The sequence below is a fragment of the Bipolaris maydis genome (assembly GCF_028858645.1).
Source record: "Bipolaris maydis strain C4 unplaced genomic scaffold PSV08scaffold_2, whole genome shotgun sequence".
Taxonomy (NCBI): domain Eukaryota; kingdom Fungi; phylum Ascomycota; class Dothideomycetes; order Pleosporales; family Pleosporaceae; genus Bipolaris; species Bipolaris maydis.
The window spans coordinates 2,784,586-2,806,673 of NW_027093858.1; the positions used below are offsets into that span (position 1 = coordinate 2,784,586).

At 50.0% G+C, this 22,088-nt stretch overlaps 5 protein-coding genes across 5 annotated transcripts; 2 read left to right on the forward strand and 3 right to left on the reverse strand.

Moving 5' to 3' along the window:
• Window positions 1–1,468: 1,468 nt before the first annotated feature.
• PSV08DRAFT_407517 (uncharacterized protein) lies at window positions 1,469–11,308 on the forward strand (the record flags this gene model as incomplete). Its single annotated transcript, XM_014224606.1, has 5 exons — window positions 1,469–1,815; window positions 1,865–1,959; window positions 2,017–7,790; window positions 7,967–10,931; window positions 10,989–11,308. The coding sequence occupies 5 exons, from the start codon at window positions 1,469–1,471 to the stop codon at window positions 11,306–11,308; spliced, it is 9,501 nt and encodes a 3,166-aa protein (XP_014080081.1).
• Window positions 11,309–11,808: 500 nt separating this feature from the next.
• PSV08DRAFT_399222 (uncharacterized protein) lies at window positions 11,809–13,055 on the reverse strand. The gene has a single exon (XM_014224607.2). It carries the CDS (start codon window positions 12,937–12,939, stop codon window positions 12,160–12,162), a length of 780 nt encoding a protein of 259 aa, XP_014080082.1. The 5' UTR covers window positions 12,940–13,055; the 3' UTR covers window positions 11,809–12,159.
• A 1,191-nt stretch (window positions 13,056–14,246) lies between these two features.
• On the reverse strand, window positions 14,247–16,553 carry PSV08DRAFT_170329 (major facilitator superfamily domain-containing protein; the record flags this gene model as incomplete). The annotated part of the gene is made up of 2 exons (XM_014224608.2): window positions 14,247–15,912; window positions 16,456–16,553. Coding segments are annotated over 2 exons (1,764 nt in total), but the record flags the coding sequence as incomplete, so codon positions are not given.
• A 2,513-nt stretch (window positions 16,554–19,066) lies between these two features.
• Window positions 19,067–20,017, forward strand: PSV08DRAFT_171328 (uncharacterized protein; the record flags this gene model as incomplete). The annotated part of the gene is made up of 1 exon (XM_014224609.1): window positions 19,067–20,017. One exon carries the CDS (start codon window positions 19,067–19,069, stop codon window positions 20,015–20,017), a length of 951 nt encoding a protein of 316 aa, XP_014080084.1.
• Window positions 20,018–20,242: 225 nt separating this feature from the next.
• PSV08DRAFT_171909 (uncharacterized protein) lies at window positions 20,243–21,592 on the reverse strand (the record flags this gene model as incomplete). Its single annotated transcript, XM_014224610.1, has 2 exons — window positions 20,243–21,211; window positions 21,281–21,592. The coding sequence occupies 2 exons, from the start codon at window positions 21,590–21,592 to the stop codon at window positions 20,243–20,245; spliced, it is 1,281 nt and encodes a 426-aa protein (XP_014080085.1).
• Between the last annotated feature and the right edge of the window lie 496 nt (window positions 21,593–22,088).

A 22,088-nucleotide genomic window follows, 5' to 3' on the forward strand; every position in this document is an offset into this window, starting at 1 on the left:
GGCGCTGGTTGAGACGCAGCCAAAATCCCTCAATAAACAGCACAAAAGGACGGAAGAAAGAAATACTCGCGAGTCGACTCATGGGGAGCGAGCGCGGAACATGTACATTCCACACATTGCGCCATGGACCAGAAGGGCTAGGTGGGAACGCCTTATGGCGATGGCGCTTTGCCATCTTCATCACAGTGGTTTCCAATACAACGGGAATAACGGTCTTAGCAAGGCGGTGACGGTATGGAAGATAACAATATAGCCGAGGTCCTTATCGTTTGTGGAGTGGGGTGGAGTCTTCCTGTGGAGCATAGCGCTGTGAGGGATGGTGGCCAGGCTGTGGATCCTAGGCTTGGAAAAGCTTCGTCTGGTTGTGCCCAGTGAGGTGTGCATGATTGGCGACACTATTGGTGAATGGGTGTGGACTTAACAAGTGCCGAGAGCACGATTCGTTCAGAGTAAAGAGGAATGCAGGCTGGAGTGACGAAGCTAGAAGCAGAGGAGGGGAAGTCCGGTCAGGCTAACTAAGCAGCACACGGGCAAACCTCGGGACGGGCCATTTGTTAGCCTCTTCTCCTACCCGTCAACTGTGCATCATCCATTTTCCTCCGACTGTACTTCAATGCATCGTATTGTTGCGACAGAAAGATGACTTCTGGTGCTGCTGCAATTCTGCTGGCGCCCTTCATGGACGCCTTTGCCCCGCCACACTGATGCGGTATCACTTATGTAAATCAACACACCATACCCACGCTGCAAGAACAAGCTAATGGCGGCCCACAGTGCGACCTTTAACCAACAATGCATCATGTATTCATGCTGCGAGCAGCCCCGAGCAGCCTCCCGCAGTCCTGCTGTCGGAAAATCACCCATGGATCCCAGGTTTTCGTATTTCCTTTGTCTCTTCTCCCATTGGTCTCTTTGCGTCTCCCTCATTCTATGCGTGCCTACTGCCATCCTTTATACGTACATCCAATCCACAGTTCATCCCCTATCATTTGTACTTTTGCTTCACATATGACTGTCAATCTGGATCTCTTTGGTGACTGCTGCCGATGATTAAAACCATTCACGCAAAGGCTACATGCATGCTGCAGGTCCAGGCGACGCGCAAGTTTGTGACACACAAACACACACACATGTAGGCTACCATCTTCAGCTGGTTTCAGCCTTGCGCGGCTGGTGGCTTTCAATTTTCTCAGGCGCTCTTGGATTTGTTGGACAAGGCTGTGCGCATAACTTTCGTTATCTCTGCCAATCCGCAAGGCTCACTGATCACATCTCACCTTCACTGAGGCGCCAATTGTGGAGCCTTGCCAAGGTACCGCGCCCCATGGTGGCAGACGTGTTTTCAGCACAACAACTACTTATCACTCTAGGTATTCTCGCAGTAGCAATCTTTTCAACGACTGCAACTCACCTTTCCTCAACTACTCTCGCCGACTGCTTCTTTGCGGCTGGCCTTCCCTTAGTAATTATGACTTCCACTAGCCGTCTCGAATTTCTACATCAACTGTACAATCATGTGGCACTGCCTCGCGACGTTCCAGGCAAGGAAGATGGGAACCTCCATCATATCAACGCTGCTTTGCTGAATCGCATAATGAGCGCTGTTGCAAAAACCACCTCCTATTTTACTGCAGACTTACGATCCCACTTGGAAACGCTACACAGTTCACTGCAAGCATCCCAAATACTCAATGTAAGCGGGGCCATCAGCAAGAGTACATTGATAAAACAGTTCCATATTCTGGGCCGACACAAGATGCTTGTACTTCACCTCAACCCTCAGAATTGTGGTCTACTCATATACCACCAAGTCAGGTAGGCTCCAGTGATATTGAATTTCTCTCTCAATTGTTAACTCGTATAGCGCTGTGGATGAGGTTTCTGTCGTTTTTGAGGCCTTCGAGACGTCTGCAACTGCCGACAAGGTACTTGCAGCAAAGAATGCCCTGCAATGGGATTGTGAGTACTGCCTACATGAAATGAATGTGGAAAATGCACTGACAGTCCTCGATATAGTTCCTGGATCAGCGGTTTCTATCTCTGAATCGACTTTCAACGAACCTTCCTTCCAAGACGCTCTCGCAACCTTTCTCGAGCAGGCGAGCACTGAATATGTCACAAAGTTTGCTGCTGTCACCTGGAAGGCAGCTGCTAAACTGGCTGAGATCCGAGACACAAGTGACCCTGCAATTATATCTGGCCTTTTGATGGCTATATTGGAAGCCAATGGCACTGCAGTCAACGTGCCTCGACTGCGCAAACGAGTACGCGACACCGTTGTCTTTGAAAATGCTCGAAAGCCTTGGAGACGATCTGCTTTCTATTTGGTCTTAAGAGTAGCAACCCAGAGGTATCTGTATCATCATATGGGTGCCCAAGAGGGTAGGAAAATGTACAAGACTATCATGTGTGTACTTCACACACAACTCCTAGAGAATGCATTGAAGACAATACCTCTTGAGGCAGCCTTCTTCTTGCGCCAGAAGCTAGGGCGGCGCCTTGCCAAGTTGAGCTCCGACCTGCACAGTTCGAACAATCCTTCGCTTTGTACGCAGCCCTTTTACGGCGTGACATTGGAACGAGATTTCGAGAGGACGCTAGGAACAACAGGCGCATACCTGAAGCAGGTTTGGCGAAACCACCAAAAGTCTCGGGAACGACAAGTCCCAAAATTGCGCCAATATGCCAAAAACAACGAATTTCAACTTCATCTAAACAGCAGCGGCAAAATCTTGAGAAATACTTCATTTGAGTATCTCTCATTCCCGAGACGCCAGGAGCCAACTGCTGCCAGCCTCCTGGATTCTTACCAGCAGTCTGCGACATCTACCAAACCCTACATGGAAGCTGTATCTGGCCACATCTCTTCATCAAAGTATTATGAAGACGTCGTACTACCGGCTAAGCGCTCGATGCAACATGAAAGCCCCTGTATCGTTGAACTAAGTGACATTATACGGAAGTATGTTCGCATCATTTGCACGGGAGATCAGACGTACACATACCAAAAGAGCCAACAGTTGCTCTACCTTATGGAATTGTGGGTTCTAATGGATAAGGCTGCTGTCGCAAGCTACAAACTACTTCTGGATTACCACCCCGGCTTTGAGTCCGATATACTTGATCCTATCGAGCTGTTAACGCTTGAGGAGATGACTAGAGTTCAAGAAGTGCGGCGGTATTTGTCAGCTCGATGCCGCTCCCGCACAGTGACGCAAAGCAATACAATCTTCGCTGATCCTGCTGACAACTGCTTCGCTGCGCGGTTCTACGACAACCAGGGTCTTGAGGGTGAGCTTTCAGCCATGCGCAACGAGATTGAGGATGCAGCCGAACAGGCATGCATCAAGAAAGAAACTGAATGGGAAGACAAGAGCACAGAGTACGAGAAGAAAACTCTCAAGTTGAACGAAAAGGAGTGCATATACGATCCCGTCATCGACCGGGATCTTCGCGTGGCTGGTTCACGTCATAGACTACCCTGCGAGTGGCACAATCTTCACCGTGAGTTGAAGAACATGAGGATCCAGATCTTCGAGCACCCTCTCCCAAGCTACGAACCTGCTGCAAAGGCAACACTTTTTGAGCTCCAATGCCCAAAAGAGTTTGCGGCATACCGTGATGCTACTTGGCTCATTCTCTCGAGCTTGTGCCACAAACCGGTCGAACACCTAGACCGCATATCGCTTGTCCGCGACTACTCACAACTTCGGTCATATGCAAACAAGACCCATTGCCAGGTAACCTTGGGTTCTTACAAAAAAGCCCACCTGGAATCCCACTATGCAACTTGGGGCTTCCCGATCGCGCTACAAGAGATTATTCGCACTTGTGGCTTGAAGCCTCGATACTACGATGTTTCTGGCGCCTGCTGGACTGATGGGCTAACAAAAGCTTCATTTTGGCATCACTTTCCCGTAAAATTTCCACTGAATTCGCCATTCTCCACTCTCGGATTAGACTACGCTGCATGGCCAACGTCGAACCAAATCCAAGCAAGCCAAGCCAAGTGCCCGCAAGGACTAGGTATTCATGAGTTCACGGCTTTTCAAGGTCTACTGGTCGGTACTCATGCACGATGGATCAATCTTCTTCGAGAGTTGGGTTCAAGCAACATCAACTTCTCTTCCGAGTCAACTTGGGTAATTGTGTCACGTCTAGTTCTTCAGCAAGGGCCAAGCTGCAACCAGACATCTGAGTATACAGATGTCCACAGCTCACTAGCAGGCAGCGATCTCTCTACTGCATTGTTGGCGCAGATTGACTACCGTCTACAAGGCATTCAGCGCAACTGGCGGGAGCCCATACAAATGGAAATATTGATCATGATATTGCTTAAGGTCATATCACTGACTAGAGACTCGAAAACTCTGAGTCGTGCTACGGGGCTTCTCCATCTAGCTCGTAAGATAACTGATGGCTGGCGAAGGGAGCTCCAAGGGATCATCACCGAGGACCCTACTGTCTTACAATGGATCGTATGGGCTTCACTCTTGTGTAAACGGACGTTTCACACAGAAAGTCAGCTGCTGGGTGTACCGGAGCACCTTCAGACATACCTGGATGCGTCGATTTCTCTTCATTACAACCTCTCAGTTGAAATTCGAGGCATGCCTTACAGCCTGCAAAACGCCATTACCCGGGATGTCTTGTTCGCTTACGGAAACCGTCATCTTATAAGGACAACTCTACTAGCGCATCCCAAGACATTTATAGCTTCACTGGAAGCTGTATGGCATGTCCCCGGAAGCTTTGAATGTACCAAGTCGTCATTGGAGACCATTCCAGATACCTGGTGGATGTCGCTTACGATAAGGTCCGATACCGAGCAGTATTCCACCTTTGTGCATTTCAACTACCTCTATGGTACACTTCTCATAGACGGGAAGGAGATGAGTACATTGCCGTTGTCCTATCGTATCCACCCAACATTCCAGCACATCTTCGGTACCAAAAACCCGATTGTTTACCCCTCCCCTCTGAGGGGCATGGATTTTGCGCTATGCGAGGTGATGCCGAGAAAGCATAGGATTCATCTAGCCTACCGTGATGGCCAAGTCATCATTCGTGCTGATAATGATGGCCGCTTGCTTGAGTTCATTCCCTCTGGGGTTTTCAGGCCTGATCTTCCCCTGCCTTTGGTAGAGGGTTGCTATCATTGGCTCCAGGTCCATACCGGTCACGTCGAAATCCGCCAGAAAGATAAGTGGACGTCTGGGATCATGAATTGGTGGTTACGACCATATCAATACGGGTTATATCGTGCTGTAAGACAGTTTCAGGAGCCCAAGGAGGTCGTACTCCTTGAGCCAAGAAGCTCCCTCGTTCAGGATATTGCCCGAATATTCAGTCATTTCGAGACTCCTTCTCAGATGTTGGTGTGGGTTTCGCGCGATGGCAAAGTGAGTGTAGAGCTAAAGCGCATGGAACTCAGTTTCTTCATCAATTTCAAAGGCCAACTGCAATCACCACGACTTGGTGCTATCATTTCGCACAAGCAAGATTGTGGGACCTGGTATGGTCTACGTAACAAGATCATGATACAGTCTATCTTCAATCACCGCCATACCAGCGTTCTGGTCCCCCTGGGAGATTTCAAAGTTTTCAGGGATGGGCCACATGTTTGCGTCGAAATCGAAATGGGTAGCGGCCAGTATCTCAAATACTCGATCAATGATACGCTGGGCCGTATCGATTGTGCTCCTGAGCCACGTCTGTTGTACACCAAGGCTCTGTTACATGCTTATACATCACATGTGATAGCTGATCCGCTTACAGGGAGAACAGGGACCGAAGAAGCACTTCACCTACTTCATTCTGCAGCCTACCAGCCCTGGAACCCATTGCCAAAGCACATGATAGATTTGCTAAATCGCATTGCAGAGCTCTCGCCTAAGCGTGGGTATTATCCGCTAGAAGCTAGATACATGGAAACGGTGCACTGGAACGCTGACTGCACCATTTATATGCAAGACGATGGTTTTGTTGTTGCGGTTGCCCAAATCCTGCGAAAGTCGTCCGATCTATCCCATTTCTTTCTTGATCAGGAGATTCAAGAACCACCTGAGGTACCAAAGGAAGCCACACATCTCGCTATGCGTGCGCTCGCAAGGTCCGCTCCTCCGAAGAGCAAGACTGTCTGCAACCGGGAAGAGGTGTACCGCACACGCGACACCCGTACATCTTCACAGGAGCTTCTGAATGTACTGGAGATATCAAAACTACTTTTATCCTGGAAGCCATCTTGCGCTATGGATGCTTCACTAGTCGCGCTTCTGCATGACGCTCCAGTAGTGGGTGGTTACGACAAACTCTACCGAAGATGTTTGCTCAGTGACCACTTTGCTGTCGATCTCCGAGCCGAATGGGGTGCACTCGCACAGAAGGCCCTGCAGTGCAACTGGGATGATAAATTCAGTCTGATGTTTCTCTTCAGCGTACTAGCATTTTCACCAGATGCAAATCTGAGCTTACTCCGTGTCTTGGTTTCCTTCGCCATGCTTCCAGAGATACGTGCTATATCAGCACCAAAGCACCCTGCGTATTTCCATTTTCGTGCAGATGGAGCACCTCCGATGTCATACTTTGTATCTCTGATGGCCAAAGCACGAATTTCTTTCTCAGAAACGGGATTCAAAAAGCGCTCGCAGCTCGTCAAAGCCCAAAGTTTACACGAACCAAATGTGGATAAAGCATGCGAGCTGCTGGCTACCTCAATCTCCGCGCAATGGCCTAGTTCGAGGATTGATCCAAAAAAATTACCAATAATCAATTCAGAGTACTTGGACGTTGAACGTGCCTTGACCGACATCACCCCGGAATGGACTCGTCTTACACAGAATCATGAGCTGTGTACGTATCTGGAGCAGGTTCAAAAGATTCTTTCACGAACGAATCTCCAACATCACCAATCCTTGCCACCTGTTTTCACAGAAATCAAATTACCGTCTGCTACGATCTATCCTCAAAGGTCGAGAGTGAATGACGATCTGACTCTTCGACATCTGCTTAAACTCCACATTCCCAGCAACACCATGACTATGACAACGGCTCTTCCTGTAGTCGAGTCATACGCCAGGGCTCTGAATGTCAGATCTGGTAATATAGACTATGGCCTGGGAAATCACTACCACCACATAAACAATTCCAGAGAGCAGAAAGTTCTGCATACTCACGGTGTCGCTCCCCAGTCGAAAGAAATCAGCATGCTTCGAGAAATAGTCGCTAAGTTCAAGGATCCCTCGTCTTTCGTCCAATGTAGGTATGCAAAGGAGCTCGAAGACAGCATTAATGCCCTTCAAAAGCGTATCATCAATAAGAAAGACGCGCTGTCTCAACAATACCATCAAATCGGAGCAGATGAGATAACATTAGCAAAAAGCTCTGCTTTCGCAGCAGCCGAACATATCAGACGTACACTTCGCCACAGCGACCCACAAGCAAAGTGGCTTCAAATGGCCGATCTCTGGCCAAGTATGACATTTATCGACCTACTTGGTGAACTGCGAGAGTCTTCAAAGACCGAATTTGGGAAAGGCTCGAAAGAGGCGCTAGTCGCTTTTGGCCTTGCCATGACCAAATTGCAGCGTCTACTTCGCATTGCAGATGCCCAAAAGAGACACAAAGATCAACAGTTACAAGATGAGTGGGCAAACGAGGGCCATACGAACTGGGACCCATTGAAGCACCCTGATTGGTTGTTGTTAGAGATTGACGGTGATGTTCTCCTTCGAGAAGAGCAGGTAGACGTAGCATTAGCGACCGTTTCACCACCGTCAGGCCGGAATTCTGTTCTGCAACTTCTCATGGGCAAGGGAAAAACCTCTTGCATCCTCCGTAAGTATATGAGGTCGGCGTTGTTGCTATCGTGCTAACTCATTTAGCTATGGCGGCCGCACTTCTTGCCAACGGAACAGACCTAGCCCGCGTTGTGGTACCTAGAGCGCTCTTACTTCAGTCCGCACAGGCGATGCAGATAAAACTTGGGGGCTTGGTCAATCGCGAATTGATGCATGTGCCCTTTTCTCGAAGAACACCCCCAAAGGAGTCCTTGATACATCTCTATAGAAAGCTGCACACTGAGCTACGAGATCGCCGTGGGATTCTTCTTGCGTTGCCTGAGCACATACTATCATTCAAACTGAGCGGTCTGCAGCAGCTTTGTGATGCAAATCTCGAAGCAGCATCTGAAATGATGGACACCCAGCATTGGCTGGATCAGTATGCTCGAGACGTCCTGGATGAGTGTGATGTGTCCTTGGCAATACGAACACAGCTCATCTATCCTTCTGGCAGCCAGATGACTGTCGATGGCCATCCGATGCGCTGGCAAGTTATTCAGGCTGTCCTCCACCTGGTCAAGGACTTTTCGACAACAATCCAATCACACTATCCCCGTAGTATTGAAATCGTCAAGCGTGGTTTTGATGGGTTTCCTCTCCTGTACTTTCTGCGCAAAGATGCTGAAGATTACCTACTCAGTCTTCTCGTAACGATAATCTGCCAAGGCCAGACACCTTCAATTCTACCATGCGCCGAATATCCTCTCGACATGCAACAAGACATTAAGACCTACATTTCTGTTCCTACTGTCCGTGGTCATATAGTGTCTAGGATTTCTAATCAGTTTCAAGATAAGCCAAAGTTGATGCGAACCATCAATCTACTTCGTGGACTATTTGTTCATCGCATACTGCTCACCGCCCTGAAGAAACGTTGGAATGTGCAATACGGACTGCATCCAGTACGTGCGCCAATAGCAGTGCCATACTTGGCAAAAGGCGTACCATCTCCTACAGCTGAATGGGGTCATCCAGACGTAGCCATCACTCTGACATGCCTATCTTTCTACTATCAGGGTCTGAATATCTCTCAGTTCAAAGAGTCTTTCGAACATCTGGCCAAAACAGATGAGCCCAGCATACAATACGAGAAATGGTTTCCAAAAGGATGCGACATACCAAGGGAACTGGAAGATTATGCCGCCATCAACGCTGAAGATGTGCGACAATTGAGCGAGCTATATCACGTGGTCCGATACAGCGCGTGCCTGATCGACTTCTATCTAAACAATTTTGTCTTTCCGAAGTACGCAAAGACCTTCAAGCTGAAGCTCCAAGCTTCTGGTTGGAATCTCTTCCCATCTATTGCCACAAAGAAGACGCAGGCTGGAGCTCGTGTTACTGGATTTTCGGGCACCAACGATTCCCGACACCAATTACCCCTTTTGATTCGGCAACAAGACATGGCAAAGCTGGAACATACCAACGCAGAAGTGCCTTACTATCTCCTAGCCTCTCGCAATCAGTCATATGCTCGTATGGCATCTCCGAATGGTGCTCGTTGGACCGAGTTGGATTTGCTATGGAACCTTGCAAACCCCTCTCCTTATGCTCACTCCAACAGAAACCATGGTGTGTTTTATGGAGCGAACAATCAATTCGTGTCCCAAAAGCAACGACCAATTCGAATTCTTCTTGATGCTGGTGCCCAGGTGTTGGAGCATTCGAACAAAGCCTTTGCTAGAGCTTGGCTGGATGCAGACTACGAAGCAGCAGCAGCCGTCTACTTCGATGATGACCATCGTGTGTGGGTGCTGTACCGCACAAATAAGACAATCCCACTGGTGGCATCTCCATTCGCCGACAATCTTGATCGATGCGTTGTGTACTTGGACGAAAGCCATTGTCGTGGTACTGACCTCAAATTCCCGCCCGATGCGCGAGCTGCGCTTACTCTTGGCCAACACTTAACCAAAGATGCGCTCGTACAGGCAGCCATGCGATTGCGACTACTTGGCCAAACCCAATCAGTCACGTTCTACTCTCCCCCAGAAGTACATCAAGGCATACTGGACCGATTGAAAGAGAATGGACATGGCTACCGTCCAACATCTGGCGATGTGCTTCAGTGGGTCTTTGGCCAGACATGCGATATCATGGAGCAATCTGAACCTTCATTCTTTGCTCAGACATCGCAGTACATGCAGCAAGAACAAGCAAGGTTTGAACATCCTGACTATCTTAGCGACTCTGTTTCACGAGATGCATTCCTTTCCAAAGTACGCATCAAAGAAACACTATCGTTGAAACAGCTTTATCAGCCAAAAGTCCAACGACAAAATGGTTCTTCCAGGACAATCAAATGGCATCCGGTGTTGGAAGGCATTTACACCGAGCTCCAGCGTCGAAAGAAGCATTTCCAAGATCGTGGAAGTGCTGTCCACGCATCGGCCCTGGAAGAAGTAGAGATTGAGCAGGAGCGGGAGGCAGAGCGTGAGATTGAGTCAGAGGTGGAGCATGTGCGCGAAGTCCAACAATCTCTGGCATACGAAGCAGCCAAAGTGAAAAAGCTTCATGACGACGTCATGCATTTTGCGATATTTGGACGCCTAGTTGCTGGAAGCGATGCTTACCGGCCCATGTTCTCGCAGCTGGCACGTACGGAACTAGGTCTCAAGCATACGGTCAATCCGTCTATGAAGTCAAGTCTCTGGATTTCGGCTCACTTCAATCGCACCATTGAAACTTTTGAGCTGAATGACAACTACATTCGCTCTCCGCACTGGGTTCTTTGGAGCACCATCAGCGAGCAAGCTCTCCTTGTCAGTCCGGAAGAAGCAGATGAGTTGATCCCGGTTGTACAGCATCCAAGGTTACTGGAGGGCGATAACAGGGTTCATCTCATTGTGTACGCTGCACCAGTCACGCGTCGAATGCTTCACTTTAACCAACTGAACTACTACGCGACACCTCCTCTGCCGGCCAACTTCCGCGCCCCTGTTTGGCTGAGAATAGAGTTAGGCCTGTTCTCTGGGCGCTTGTATCTCGAGTGGGACGAGTACCACACGCTACTAGAGTACCTGGGACTATGCGACGATCTATCGCAGCACCCCGAGAAACCCCCCTTTGCGACAAAGCCGCTTACCTTCCGTATGTATTTCCAACACACTTGGTATTGTGCTTTTGATACTAACGTATAATAAATAGTTCACGAATGGATCACACTTCGCCGCAAAGGTCAAGACTTCGAGCACACACCCATGGGCTTCATCACGACTGGCAAGCCGCTCACTGAGAAACATCCCTTCTTCCGCGTACTCGCGACCGAAGACGACCCCGAGCGTGTGCAGACGATTGCGCGACATGCACCGGGGTACTCTGAAGAAGAGCAAGACGACGATGAGCATGATGATCAGGGCGATGAGGATTTCGTCCCTGCCGTTGAGCATGTCGATGAATCAGAAGACGAGGAGGAGTCTGAGTCTAGTGGGGATGAAGAATTCCAGGATGCTGAGGATGGGGAGTAGAGAGTATGCGTCTAATGCAGGTTTGCTTAGACATAATTTGTAGTGTGGGTTAGCATCGGTAGGAGAATCTGTGTTTTAATCAAATTGCGTGTTTTACCTAAAGTACACTCTCAACATATGTATTGTGAACGGGTCTAGGAAGCGCAACACCACGGGTCATACTGTTGGGGAGTACGAGTATCTGTATCTTCACCTGCGCGCTTCGGTGCACACGGTCGCTATGCCAAAAGATAAGAGTACCGCAAGAGAGGCGCGATAAAATAAGAACTTGTAGAGTTTAATAAATGGTCTACTGAACATGAAAGTTCCCATCTAACACCCTTCGGCTTGGATCGTAGCTTCTGCCCAAGGGTCACTAGTAAAACGCTGTGCACCGGCACAATACCACCTAGAATTACTTTACCTAAAGCCTTTATAGAGTCGTTATTTCTCTGCAGAGGAATTCATCGACACATGAAGAGCACATCTAGTAAGATATGTAAAAAGCGGTCGAGAAAATTTTCCTACTCGTTTGATGTGATGTGGCGTCTGAGTCGTGTATACTAAGATATATGGATTGGGGGCTGAGCTGAGGAGTCAATCGGTACAGAGAGAGAGAGAGAGAGAGAGAGCGATTCCTTCAGCATGGGTTGTCCGCGTGATGACGGCGGGACCAGTGATTAACACCAAGAGTTATGCTATGCAATAAAATCCCATTCCATCAATTTAAACAAAAAAAAATACTATACACATGCCAAAGAAAATGGCAGTCACTAAGAGATGTAGAACCCAAACAAGCCGCAATCCGGGCGCAAGAAGATTAAAAACAAAGAAAGGAAAAGCGCTAAAAGCTCAAACATGTAATGACGGCATCAAGGAACATACGGCGGCGGCGCAACATCCCGCTCCCCCAGCTCCGTGGAAACGGTGGGGGCATAATGCGGTCTCGCCTCGTCCCTGTCTTCACGGCCATACGCGCCATACCTCTCCCAGCCCTCGACCTGCTCCGGCGTAGCCATCTCGTACGTCAACCCGGGCGACGTAGCCGTGGCACCAAACGCCGGCGTCGACATGGAGTATCCGTGGTTCCCATATACTGTGCCTGTTGCTACTCCGAGCGCTGCGCCAGCAGTAGGTGTTATACAGGCAGGACTTTCTTCGCGCACGTCGTGCGGCCGCGAGCCGTTGGCGATGGGCATGCGGGAGAGGGTGGCGAAGGAGTCGGAGCGTTGGAGCGAGGGCTGAATTATTATTTGGGGTTTCCGCTCAGGTACGGGACGCCGGGGGATGGTGAAGCTGTGGGTTTGTGGGAGAGGAGGGGGGCGCTGGTGCGGGGGGAGAGGTGGTGGGTGGTGGTGGAAATCCTGGGTAGGAAGAGTTTGGGGGGTGTAGAGTTGTGGCCGGGGTTGGGGTGCTATTGCGTAGTAGGCGTATTTTTGATGGGGAGGGGTGGGTTGATGGTGCTGGGGTGGTTGTGATGGGTGTTGGATGTTGTGGTGCTGCTGCTGCTGTTTCGGGCAGATTGCACTGGGGAAGGTGTGATGCCTTCTGTGCTGGGCGTTATCTTCAGCGGTATTTGCTTGGTTCTTTTTGCGGTAGTGCCGGTGGAGCAGATAGCCGCCTGCGACTAACTCAAGGCCTCCGAAGATCATGGTTGTAGGGTGAATTGGTACCGGGTAGGGTACGCTTGGGAGGGAAAAAGCAGGGCTAGGGAGGGTAGCTGGAGCTGTGGAAGAGGATGCTTGCTAGGCAAGAGGTAAAATAGGTGACTGAGGCCATGGCCGCAGGCTTTGTGCTCAGCCTCTTTCTGTCACACGAGTTGTGGAAGCTATTGGGTGCCGCAGCTCCGAGCGTGGTGGCGGAGTCGAAGAGGTGCAGTTGCGAGAGCCAATCAACGCATCGCGCATACTTTGCCGTATCCACATGCGGCCAACGCCCTCTGCCTCATCGCCTTGTGAACAATCAACCACACTACTGTCCAAAAGAGCTCCATGGCAATCATCGTGTGTTTCACCTGTCGCCAATAGCCTTTGCAACTTCATGCAACAGTCAGATAATCACGCCTTGTCTTCTTCTCAGGCCTGTAATGCAGTGATATCTACACGAAGCGTAGCGCCCCGCCTAACAAACCCCTCCCTAGTCAGCTGCACGAGTTACGTGACGTGATATCGTTTGAAGATCACTAACAAATACCTACTACGGATACCAAAGAATATCCTGGTAGTTCATACATCGCTCCATTGGCTCCACCTCTCACTACCAATACCGATAGCAAGGTCTAGCAAATGACGAGAGCTCAACCAAGTGGTCAGATCTAATTCAGGACTAACAGTACTTTTTTATAAAATAATCTTGATACACGAGTTGGACTAGCAGGCATTTATTTGAATCAGTCGACACTGTGTCTACTTCTCCAATCAGTATCGCGGCTGCATCTTGCACATGAACCAAAAATCCGAAAGCAGTCTCTTGCATACGGAGCTTGCCCTTTGATGTCTCGGAAATAACTCCTGACCCTGCAATGATGCATCCATTGATCATCTGGGCCCTAATAGTCCCATTTAATGGACCGAATCAGCCGGATCAAAAACACATCCAACGTCAACCCAAACTACTGCCAAAACCACCACAATGGGCGTTACAAGTTCTGTAAAACATCCAAAGTTCTCACGAAATACAGAATGAACCGTTGAACCATGTCCGAATAGTTGAGCAGTGTGTGGTGATGTCTTTGTAGCTTAGTTGCACTATCGTTGTAATACTAGACACAGTTCTTAAGGGGTTTGGGAATACAGTTGCTGAGACTGAAGTAGCTATTCATGGCCGCAGGTTTCACCTGGATGCTGTGCACAACAGTTCAGAATCTCAAACGACAGTTGGATAAACTTAATGGATATTGTATTCGCTAAGCTGTTAAGAAACCAACATGCTGCCCAGGTACTGCAGCTGGCAAGTATCTTCAGGTCAAAGTAACTTTTCCACTCTCGAGATCCCCACTTTGCTCGACTCTATCCAAGGGCGATGGCTCTTGGTTCAATTTTGTTCTCTTGATCCCAAACGATACCAAAAGCCCCATCGCACCAACAACCGTGTACAGAATCCACACTCGCCTCAACGGGCCCATGAAGCTTTGGTGGACGACCTCCTTCTGAGACGCAGTAAGGTCGCCGATTTGGACACCTTGAGAGATTGCTTCACCACTAACTAGTTTAGTGGCAAACTCTATAGAGATACCACTGTCGACAAGTCTTTGAAAATTAGGCACCGTCAGATACTGAAAGATGACCTGGCTCAGAACTAGACCGATAGCACCCGAGATCATGCGGACGAAACCAAAAGCCGATGTACCAGTAGCCATGTCGCTGTCTTGTATTTGTGTTTGCAAGGCAATCAGCGGAGCTGCAAAATTGGGGCCAAAACCGAGTCCAATGACAGCTAAGATGCCAATGACTTTCCCGAGATCAAACGATGCGTCGAAGGTGATAAGAAGACCGACACCAAGCGTCATCAAGAATAATCCAATCTGGAGCACTTCGATAAAGCGACCGATCTTTTCAATGACCCATCCCGATGTCAAAGATACGATTGCTAGCGGTATAGCAACGGCGAGCATCAAGAGTCCAGTGGTTGCCGGACTCATTTCGAGGACGATTTGAAAGTAAAGCGGCAGGAAGTATGCCACGGAGTTGAATACCAAAGCATCGCATGCACAGACACCCAGTGCACTGAGGTTGCTGATGTCTCTGAATATGCGCAGTGGCATGATGGGGCTGCCGCCGCGTTTGTCCTCCCACCATTGGGAGAACGGAAAGGCCATGAAGATGGCTGATCCAAGAACGATTAGTGAGATGACCATTGGGTTGGCATAGGAGCCACCGCTACCCATCTGAAGACCAACCAGCAATAGGACGGCAGCAGTAATGATAGTAGTTATGCCAAGCCAATCGACAGAAGCAAGGCCCTCAAGGAGTGGCGTCCTGGGATCATGGAGCTCAAGAGTGAAGTAGAGCACAATGATTGAAATCGTAACAATCGGTATGTTGATGTAGAAACACCACTTCCAACTCAACTCTTCGGCAAAGATACCGCCAAGCACTGGACCCAGAGCAGAGGCGAGTGCCCATGCTGCTCCGACCATGCCCATATAGAAGGAGCGGTTGCGAATTGAAAACAAGTCACTGACACACACGTGCACCAGCACTACTACACCACCGCCACCAAGGCCCTGAACAGCTCGACCTGCAACCAGCATGGGGGCATTGACGCTCACTCCGCAAACAATGCTACCGCCCAGAAAGATGGAGTTCGCGATGAGTAAAACAGACTTCCTTCCGAATACATCCGACAGTTTACCCCAGAACGGTATCGACGCGGCATTGGTGAGTAGGTAAGCGGATCCAGTCCAGGCATAAAGTGAATCCGGGATTTGGAAAGATTGCGATATGGTCGGTAGGGCGGTTGGTATGAGGACTGTATCAAGAGCTACCAGAAACAGCGAAAGAGTAAGCGCGACGAATGCTGCCATTATCCGGAATGGCGTTCGACTATCAGAGGCTTGTGGACTTTTGCTTGCAACCGATGAGCGGGGACTGGCGGTTGCAGGTTGCTGTTTATCCTCTTTCACGCTCATCTCATCCTTCTTAGACTGTATTGGCATCATCTCCACTGTGCTTGTAGCGTCATTTTGCGAATGGCTCGTATGCCCTGTCTGCGATATCAGTTCCAGCGCATCGGCTAGACTTGAATCCACAGTGGGCGTCTTAAGCATGGTGGCGAATGCTCAAGGCTGTAGCGTAAACGTGACTTTCTTTACTACGCATCCGTCGTATACGAGCAACTTGGGTATTTGTAGTCAGCTAAGGACATACCCTGTAACCAGTCTATATCCGTTTGCAGCGCCACCTCATGTCATGATGAAGACCAACTAGCCATGCCAGCCATCAACAACCTTAGACCCCACCTATCCGCGTTTTGTGAGCTCTCATACGTCTCCGTCAAGAATGCTTGCTGCAGACTCAATTAGTGTATGTTGAAATTGACGAGTAGCATAAGCTACAAACACTCGGTAAGCTTTGGCTTGGGGGGGGTTAGCATTAGTGTGCATCAATCGGCTGCACAGATGCGGAACTACCCTACCTACAGATATTGGCTCAGATTAGCCCTCTCACAGTTCATGCAGTAGTCGTAGTACAAACACGGGCCCCGAGAGCTTGTACCCTGACGCCACAAACGTTTCTTGTTGCGTATCCAATGGCGTTTCGTGCCGCGTTGTCTGCCTCAACTTTGTCGTCAGTCTCTCAAACGAGCTCCTAGTGCCATGCCCGCATTCTTTGACTCGCCTACTAATACTTGCGTTTGAGCAAGATACACGACAGCAATGCTGTGGCGGGATTACCTATAACTGGGTTTACTTCTTGACCACCATCTGAACTAATGCCATGTGAGTACACAGTGGCTGATGATGAGGTGTAGAAGCGATGAGGGGTGGTCCGCCTCAAACCCGCATTTTATGGCACGATGTAACAGCAAACGTGCACGATATGACAAGGTATCCTTGGTTATTGCGAACGCCATTTCGGGAACAGGTAGTCTGCTGTAGCCAAACAATTCGGGGCTTGCAGTGACGGTATAGGCAATGCAGTAAGGGTGGGGTAGTACATGGCCTTTCCTATTAGGGGATGCTGTTAATGAAATGGAGTAGTCGAGCGCTCTGAATCACTTGTCCGGCTTGACGCCATGTGCCTGGTGTGGAAAGCTACACCTCCAACAGCCAGAACAATCCAGGAGGCTTGGCTTGTGACACATTCTTTATTGAGTGCTCTTATCCATTGGAAACATTGATTCTGCTTTTGCTTAACAGACAAGATACGTCTGCACCTGGGCGGTGAAAGGCCTTCATAAGCGGTGACTCGCGTGTCGTGCGGCTCCGAGAGGATTCCCATGCATACAGACTGCTGTGAAAGGTGCTGCTGCATTGTTTCAGGCTCGTTTAGCGATGCTTATTGCAGAAGAAAAAGCATAGAGCGGCGATTACCGACACATGGCGCATGATAGCTATCGGCAGAACAAAATGTAAAGTATGTATACACGGATCCATAATACTTCATTATCCTGCAGCAAGGCTGGAGATGTACCCAATCGTTGACAGATCTTGAGATAGGGCGGGGTATGGATGGGATGGAATGGTATACTTAACACTTGACCGTACTTTTCTTACTCTTTCTCCAGCCCCATGGGTACCTTGACTTTGCAAAGGAGGATAGCCAATAACACCAGGGCATGGAGTGGATACCCGCATGGCGATCGTCCGGATATCCCATGGGTCTGCAATTTTGACGAGAAGGATCGCAGAAGCAAGGATATTCTGTGGTATTCGAAGGCAATAGGCCATTGTAACACGAAGACGGAGAAGGCAAGCACTAAGCGCCTGTGTTCCATGGCATCCGTCTACGCAAAGGGCATCAATCATATGGCATTATGCACTTGCAGTAGCTCTTTTGTTAGAAGTTTGGTAGTGCTTCCCGCGACTAACATTGCGACTTGTTATTTATTGTGGATCACAACCGTTCGGTCGCGCCGCGGCCACGTAGTCGGTGGCGAGGTTACTCGAGCACTGCATGTAGTGCTGCGCGGAGATGAACGGGATTGGATGCCGGGTTGAAGTGCATGTACCACGGTATGTCAGGAGAACCGAAAAGCATGGCGTCGATGATAGATTGTGGAGAAAGGCTGAAGTAATACTAAAACCCCACCACAGCGCCTAGCAGTCGTGAAGATCCGCTCTCTCTCCATGGTAGAGTATGGTTTGGGGCACCTTCAATGAAGAAACCAGTATGATGCCAGTGTCCGTTATATGACTGTGACCAGATTGGGCAAAACGCGCATCTCGAGATATCATTGAATGGCCGACTGCGAGCAGATGCATGCGGATAATGTGGAGTGTGCACGAGGTTGGGTGTGGTGAAGATCTCCAGATGGCACCATGGTGATGCGGCAAGACAAGAAGGAACGCCGGGGAATCTGCGGCCCGATCCCGTCGTCACATCGCACAAAAGTAAACCCCGCACGTACTCTACATCTCATCCGCCCACCTCTCTGCAAGAAAACAAATCGAAAAAGAAAGTACACTTGTCTGACCCGTTGAGAAATCTTCCACGGCTGTCTTCTAGATCTGATGTGCATGACTTGGCACTTATCTTACGATTGCCGGTGTTCAGTCCGAAGATGCAGCGCCACGGCTTCATTTCAGCCCGTAACAACTCCTTTCAGGTTCTTACATGACCGAGCAAGTCATGGTGATTTTTCATGCCATGACGAAATCGCTGCTTACAATACATTGCTATGATTACCACATCACCGCGGCTGCAAAGGCGGACACTATACATGGCCACTATACCGCATCAACCCTAGTCGTCACGTGCTGATTACTATCCTCCACCCGACGATGCCGAAGTTACACAATCTCGGTATAGCCTACAGCTGAGTAATTGGCCATAATCACTGAGACGCCAAGTAAGGATGCAGCGGCCGATGCAGCAATTAGAAATGAACAACGGATGTGGTATAGTGGCATCGAACAAAGCTACAGCTTCACCACAAGACCCAGTTGATGATAGCTGAGAATAGGATTCAAGATGAGTTTGAACAGGTATAAAAGGCCATGATGAGAATATCAAAAAGATGACGACACAGCACTATCCAGCTCATACATTACCAACTTTCGAGCATTCCTCCAAGAAACAGCTTCCCCAACTCCCTCAACCCATACACACTACTATAATGTCCATCCAAAAAGTCCTCATCCTCGGCGCAACCGGCTCAGTCGGACGCCCCATCCTCACCGCGCTCCTTGCCTCTCCCTCCCTCCAGATAACAATCGGCACGCGCGCCAGCTCCAGTGCCACCTTCCCCGCGGGCATTCCCGTCAAAACCGTCTCGGACGCCTTCACAACCGCAGAACTAACCTCCCTCTTCACTGGTCAAGATGCCGTCGTCGTCGCCCTCTCCACCGCCCCCGTCACAGCCGGCGGCAAAGACGGACTCGCCTTCCGCCTCATCGACGCCGCGTTGGCGGCAGGCGTGAAACGTTTTATCCCCAGCGAGTTTGGAGCAAACAATCTGGACCCCCGCGCGAGGGCGCTGGTGCCGACTTACGATATCAAGGGGGACATGCTCACCTACCTCATCGAATCGTGCGAGAAGAGCCAGGGCAAGATGACCTGGAGCAGTATTTGCTGCGGTAGCTGGCTTGACTGGGCGCTAAATCCCGCCCAATCTGGCAATTTCCTAGGCATAGACGTCAAGGGGCGCACGGCAAAGGTGTGGGATTCGGGCAATAAGAAGTTTGCGGTTACGTCGAGTAAGAATACGGGGACGGCAGTTGCACAGGTGCTGCTGCGCGCAGAGGAGACGGCCAACAAGCAGATCTTTTTGTGCGATTTCATGGTTAGTATACGGGAGGTTTTGGGGGCGTTGGAGAGGGCTACTGGGGAGACATTCAAGGTAGAGCAGGGGGACAGCAAGACGGAGATTGAGCGTTTGAAGAAGAAATATGACGAGGGGGATGCGAGTGCGACGTTTGGGCTTTTGGCGCTGAGTTTCGGGGCAGATGTGGATGTTGGGTATGACTTTCCGGGTGAGCAGCAGGTTTGGAATGAGAAGTTGGGCTTGCCCAAGGTTACGCTGGAGGAGTTGGTCGAGGAGGCTGTCGAGTTGGCGAGGAGGTCGTAGGATATGGGGGGTTTGGTGATGAATGCTCATGACCTAATGAATACGAATGAATCAAACTTTTGCATTCCTTCGAGCAACCGCACAACGCCATACGATTAGATATTGAAGATGCAAAGTTCCCAAACGCCTTCCAACACCAAACATGGCTAAACGACCACCGAAACAGTACAAGAAACCGGCGCCTATCGTACACAAACAATATTCTTCGAGAACAAGAACCAAACCTCACGACTTAAACACGACAGGACTCTTCGGCGGCGTCTCCATGCCCACCGAATCCGCCCTCTTGCGCACCATCGTCGTCCCACCGCCAGCCGTCCCAGGAACACTATTATCATACTCATACCACACACCCTTGACCCTGCGGTTCAGCTTCCTGGGCGGCGGACTAATCCGACTGGCCAGGACGCCACTCGACGTCGTGGACCCGGCCGAGTGCAAACTGGCGGCGTCGGAGCCAATTATGCTATGATTGTTGTGTGTAAAAGAGTCGAAACTCTGTATCATGGATTGGCACGTCTGGGCTAGGTCTGATTGGGCTTTTGCTAGCGAATTGACGTGAGATAGCGTTGATGTGAGGAGATGTTTTGCTTCGTCCTGAGCTTTTTGGCTGCGTTCTTGAGCGAGGCGCGTGGATTCTTGCGATTCGAAATGTTTGTTGGAGAGGGCGATGTAGTGAGATGCGTTTTGGTCGACGAGAGATTGGAGTTTGAGCTGAGAAGCGGAAATGGCTTTTATTTGGACGCTGTTTGATTCATTGATTTCTTGCATGGCTTGTAGGCCGGTCGACTGGGCAACGGAAAGGGCGTGGACTTGTTCCGCGTTTGTTTCGACAATGTTGGCGAGGCGGGTGAGGCTTTCGGCAAGGCTGTCGAGGGCGGATGTGTTTGACTTTTCCTCGGGTGGGGGAGGAGAAGGTGGGAGGGCGAGTGTGCCGTTGGCGTGTTGGATGGGGAGAACGACTGGGGGACAGGTGGGGCTGTCTTGGGAGGAATAGAACCATTTGTTGCGGAGGTCAAAGAATTTTAGATCGTCTTGTATGAGTTCCATGTCTTCGCTGCGCATGATGAAGAACTGGGGGCTTGGGCGGCGAGCGGACGAAGGGTAGTTTTGCTGGACGAGGTGCCACCATTGCGAGCAAACGGCAGCCGAGGCAAATGTGAGGATGTAGGGAGGCGAGGACGGGTAGTCGCTCTATCGAGGTTTGTCAGTCTAGATGTCCCGGTTCAGATTGCCGCAAAGAATATAGCAGACACTACTTACGCGCTTCGCATATGCGTAGAAAAGAGTATCGCCTTCCTCTGTCTCTACCTTTCTCTCTTCAGGAGGCCGACCATCACTCGCCTTGCGTGGCGACATCGAGCCAGTAGCCAAAGGAGACTCTGTGTTCATCATCAAGCCAGCTGCGAGCGAGATGCTAGGTTTCTTGCGTGTGTGCGGGGTCCTTCGCTCTGGTGATGTTTGTCGTCGGCTGTGTATGCGTCTTTCAAAATTCGAGGTGGTTGTCTGTTCAAATAGCGACTTGGACGAGTCCATAAGAGCAGTAAAGTCGGGCATGCTTTGTGGTCGCGACATGTCTGCGGTTGGTGCTAGTGGGAGGATGTCTGGGTCTGGGTCGGGAATGTAGTGGCAGCAAAAGACGTCGTCAAAGTTATTGGCCAAATGACACCTGAACGACATAAAGCTTCATGAGTTGTCGGCTGCTGAAGTTGCTAAAGATAACAACACCCAGACAAGGGTTGGTGAACAGTGGTAGTGAGTGTGTGGGAAGTGTGGGAACTGGTCCTCATCCTTGTCAATGACCTCACGGTAGCAGGGGATGCTTGGACGTGCATGCGCCATTGGGTGTTTTGGACTAGCGGAAGGCGGACCATCACTCTATCGAGTATCTCATTGAACAATGGCTCGCAGGAAAAGAATCGGGTTGCGTGAGGCTTTGCCACCTCCTCGACGCCAATTGATGCAGATACAGCTGTTGTCCACCCATTCGACAGTCTCCGTCTCATGGCGCGAATGCAGGGGGACGGGTTGCACATTGGAAACGCGAGGTTCAGGGGCGCACCAACGGCCC

Bases quoted from the DNA above. Each gene is read 5' to 3' on its own strand.
- PSV08DRAFT_399222 (XM_014224607.2), bottom strand. From the start codon at position 12,939: ATGATCTTCGGAGGCCTTGAGTTAGTCGCAGGCGGCTATCTGCTCCAC.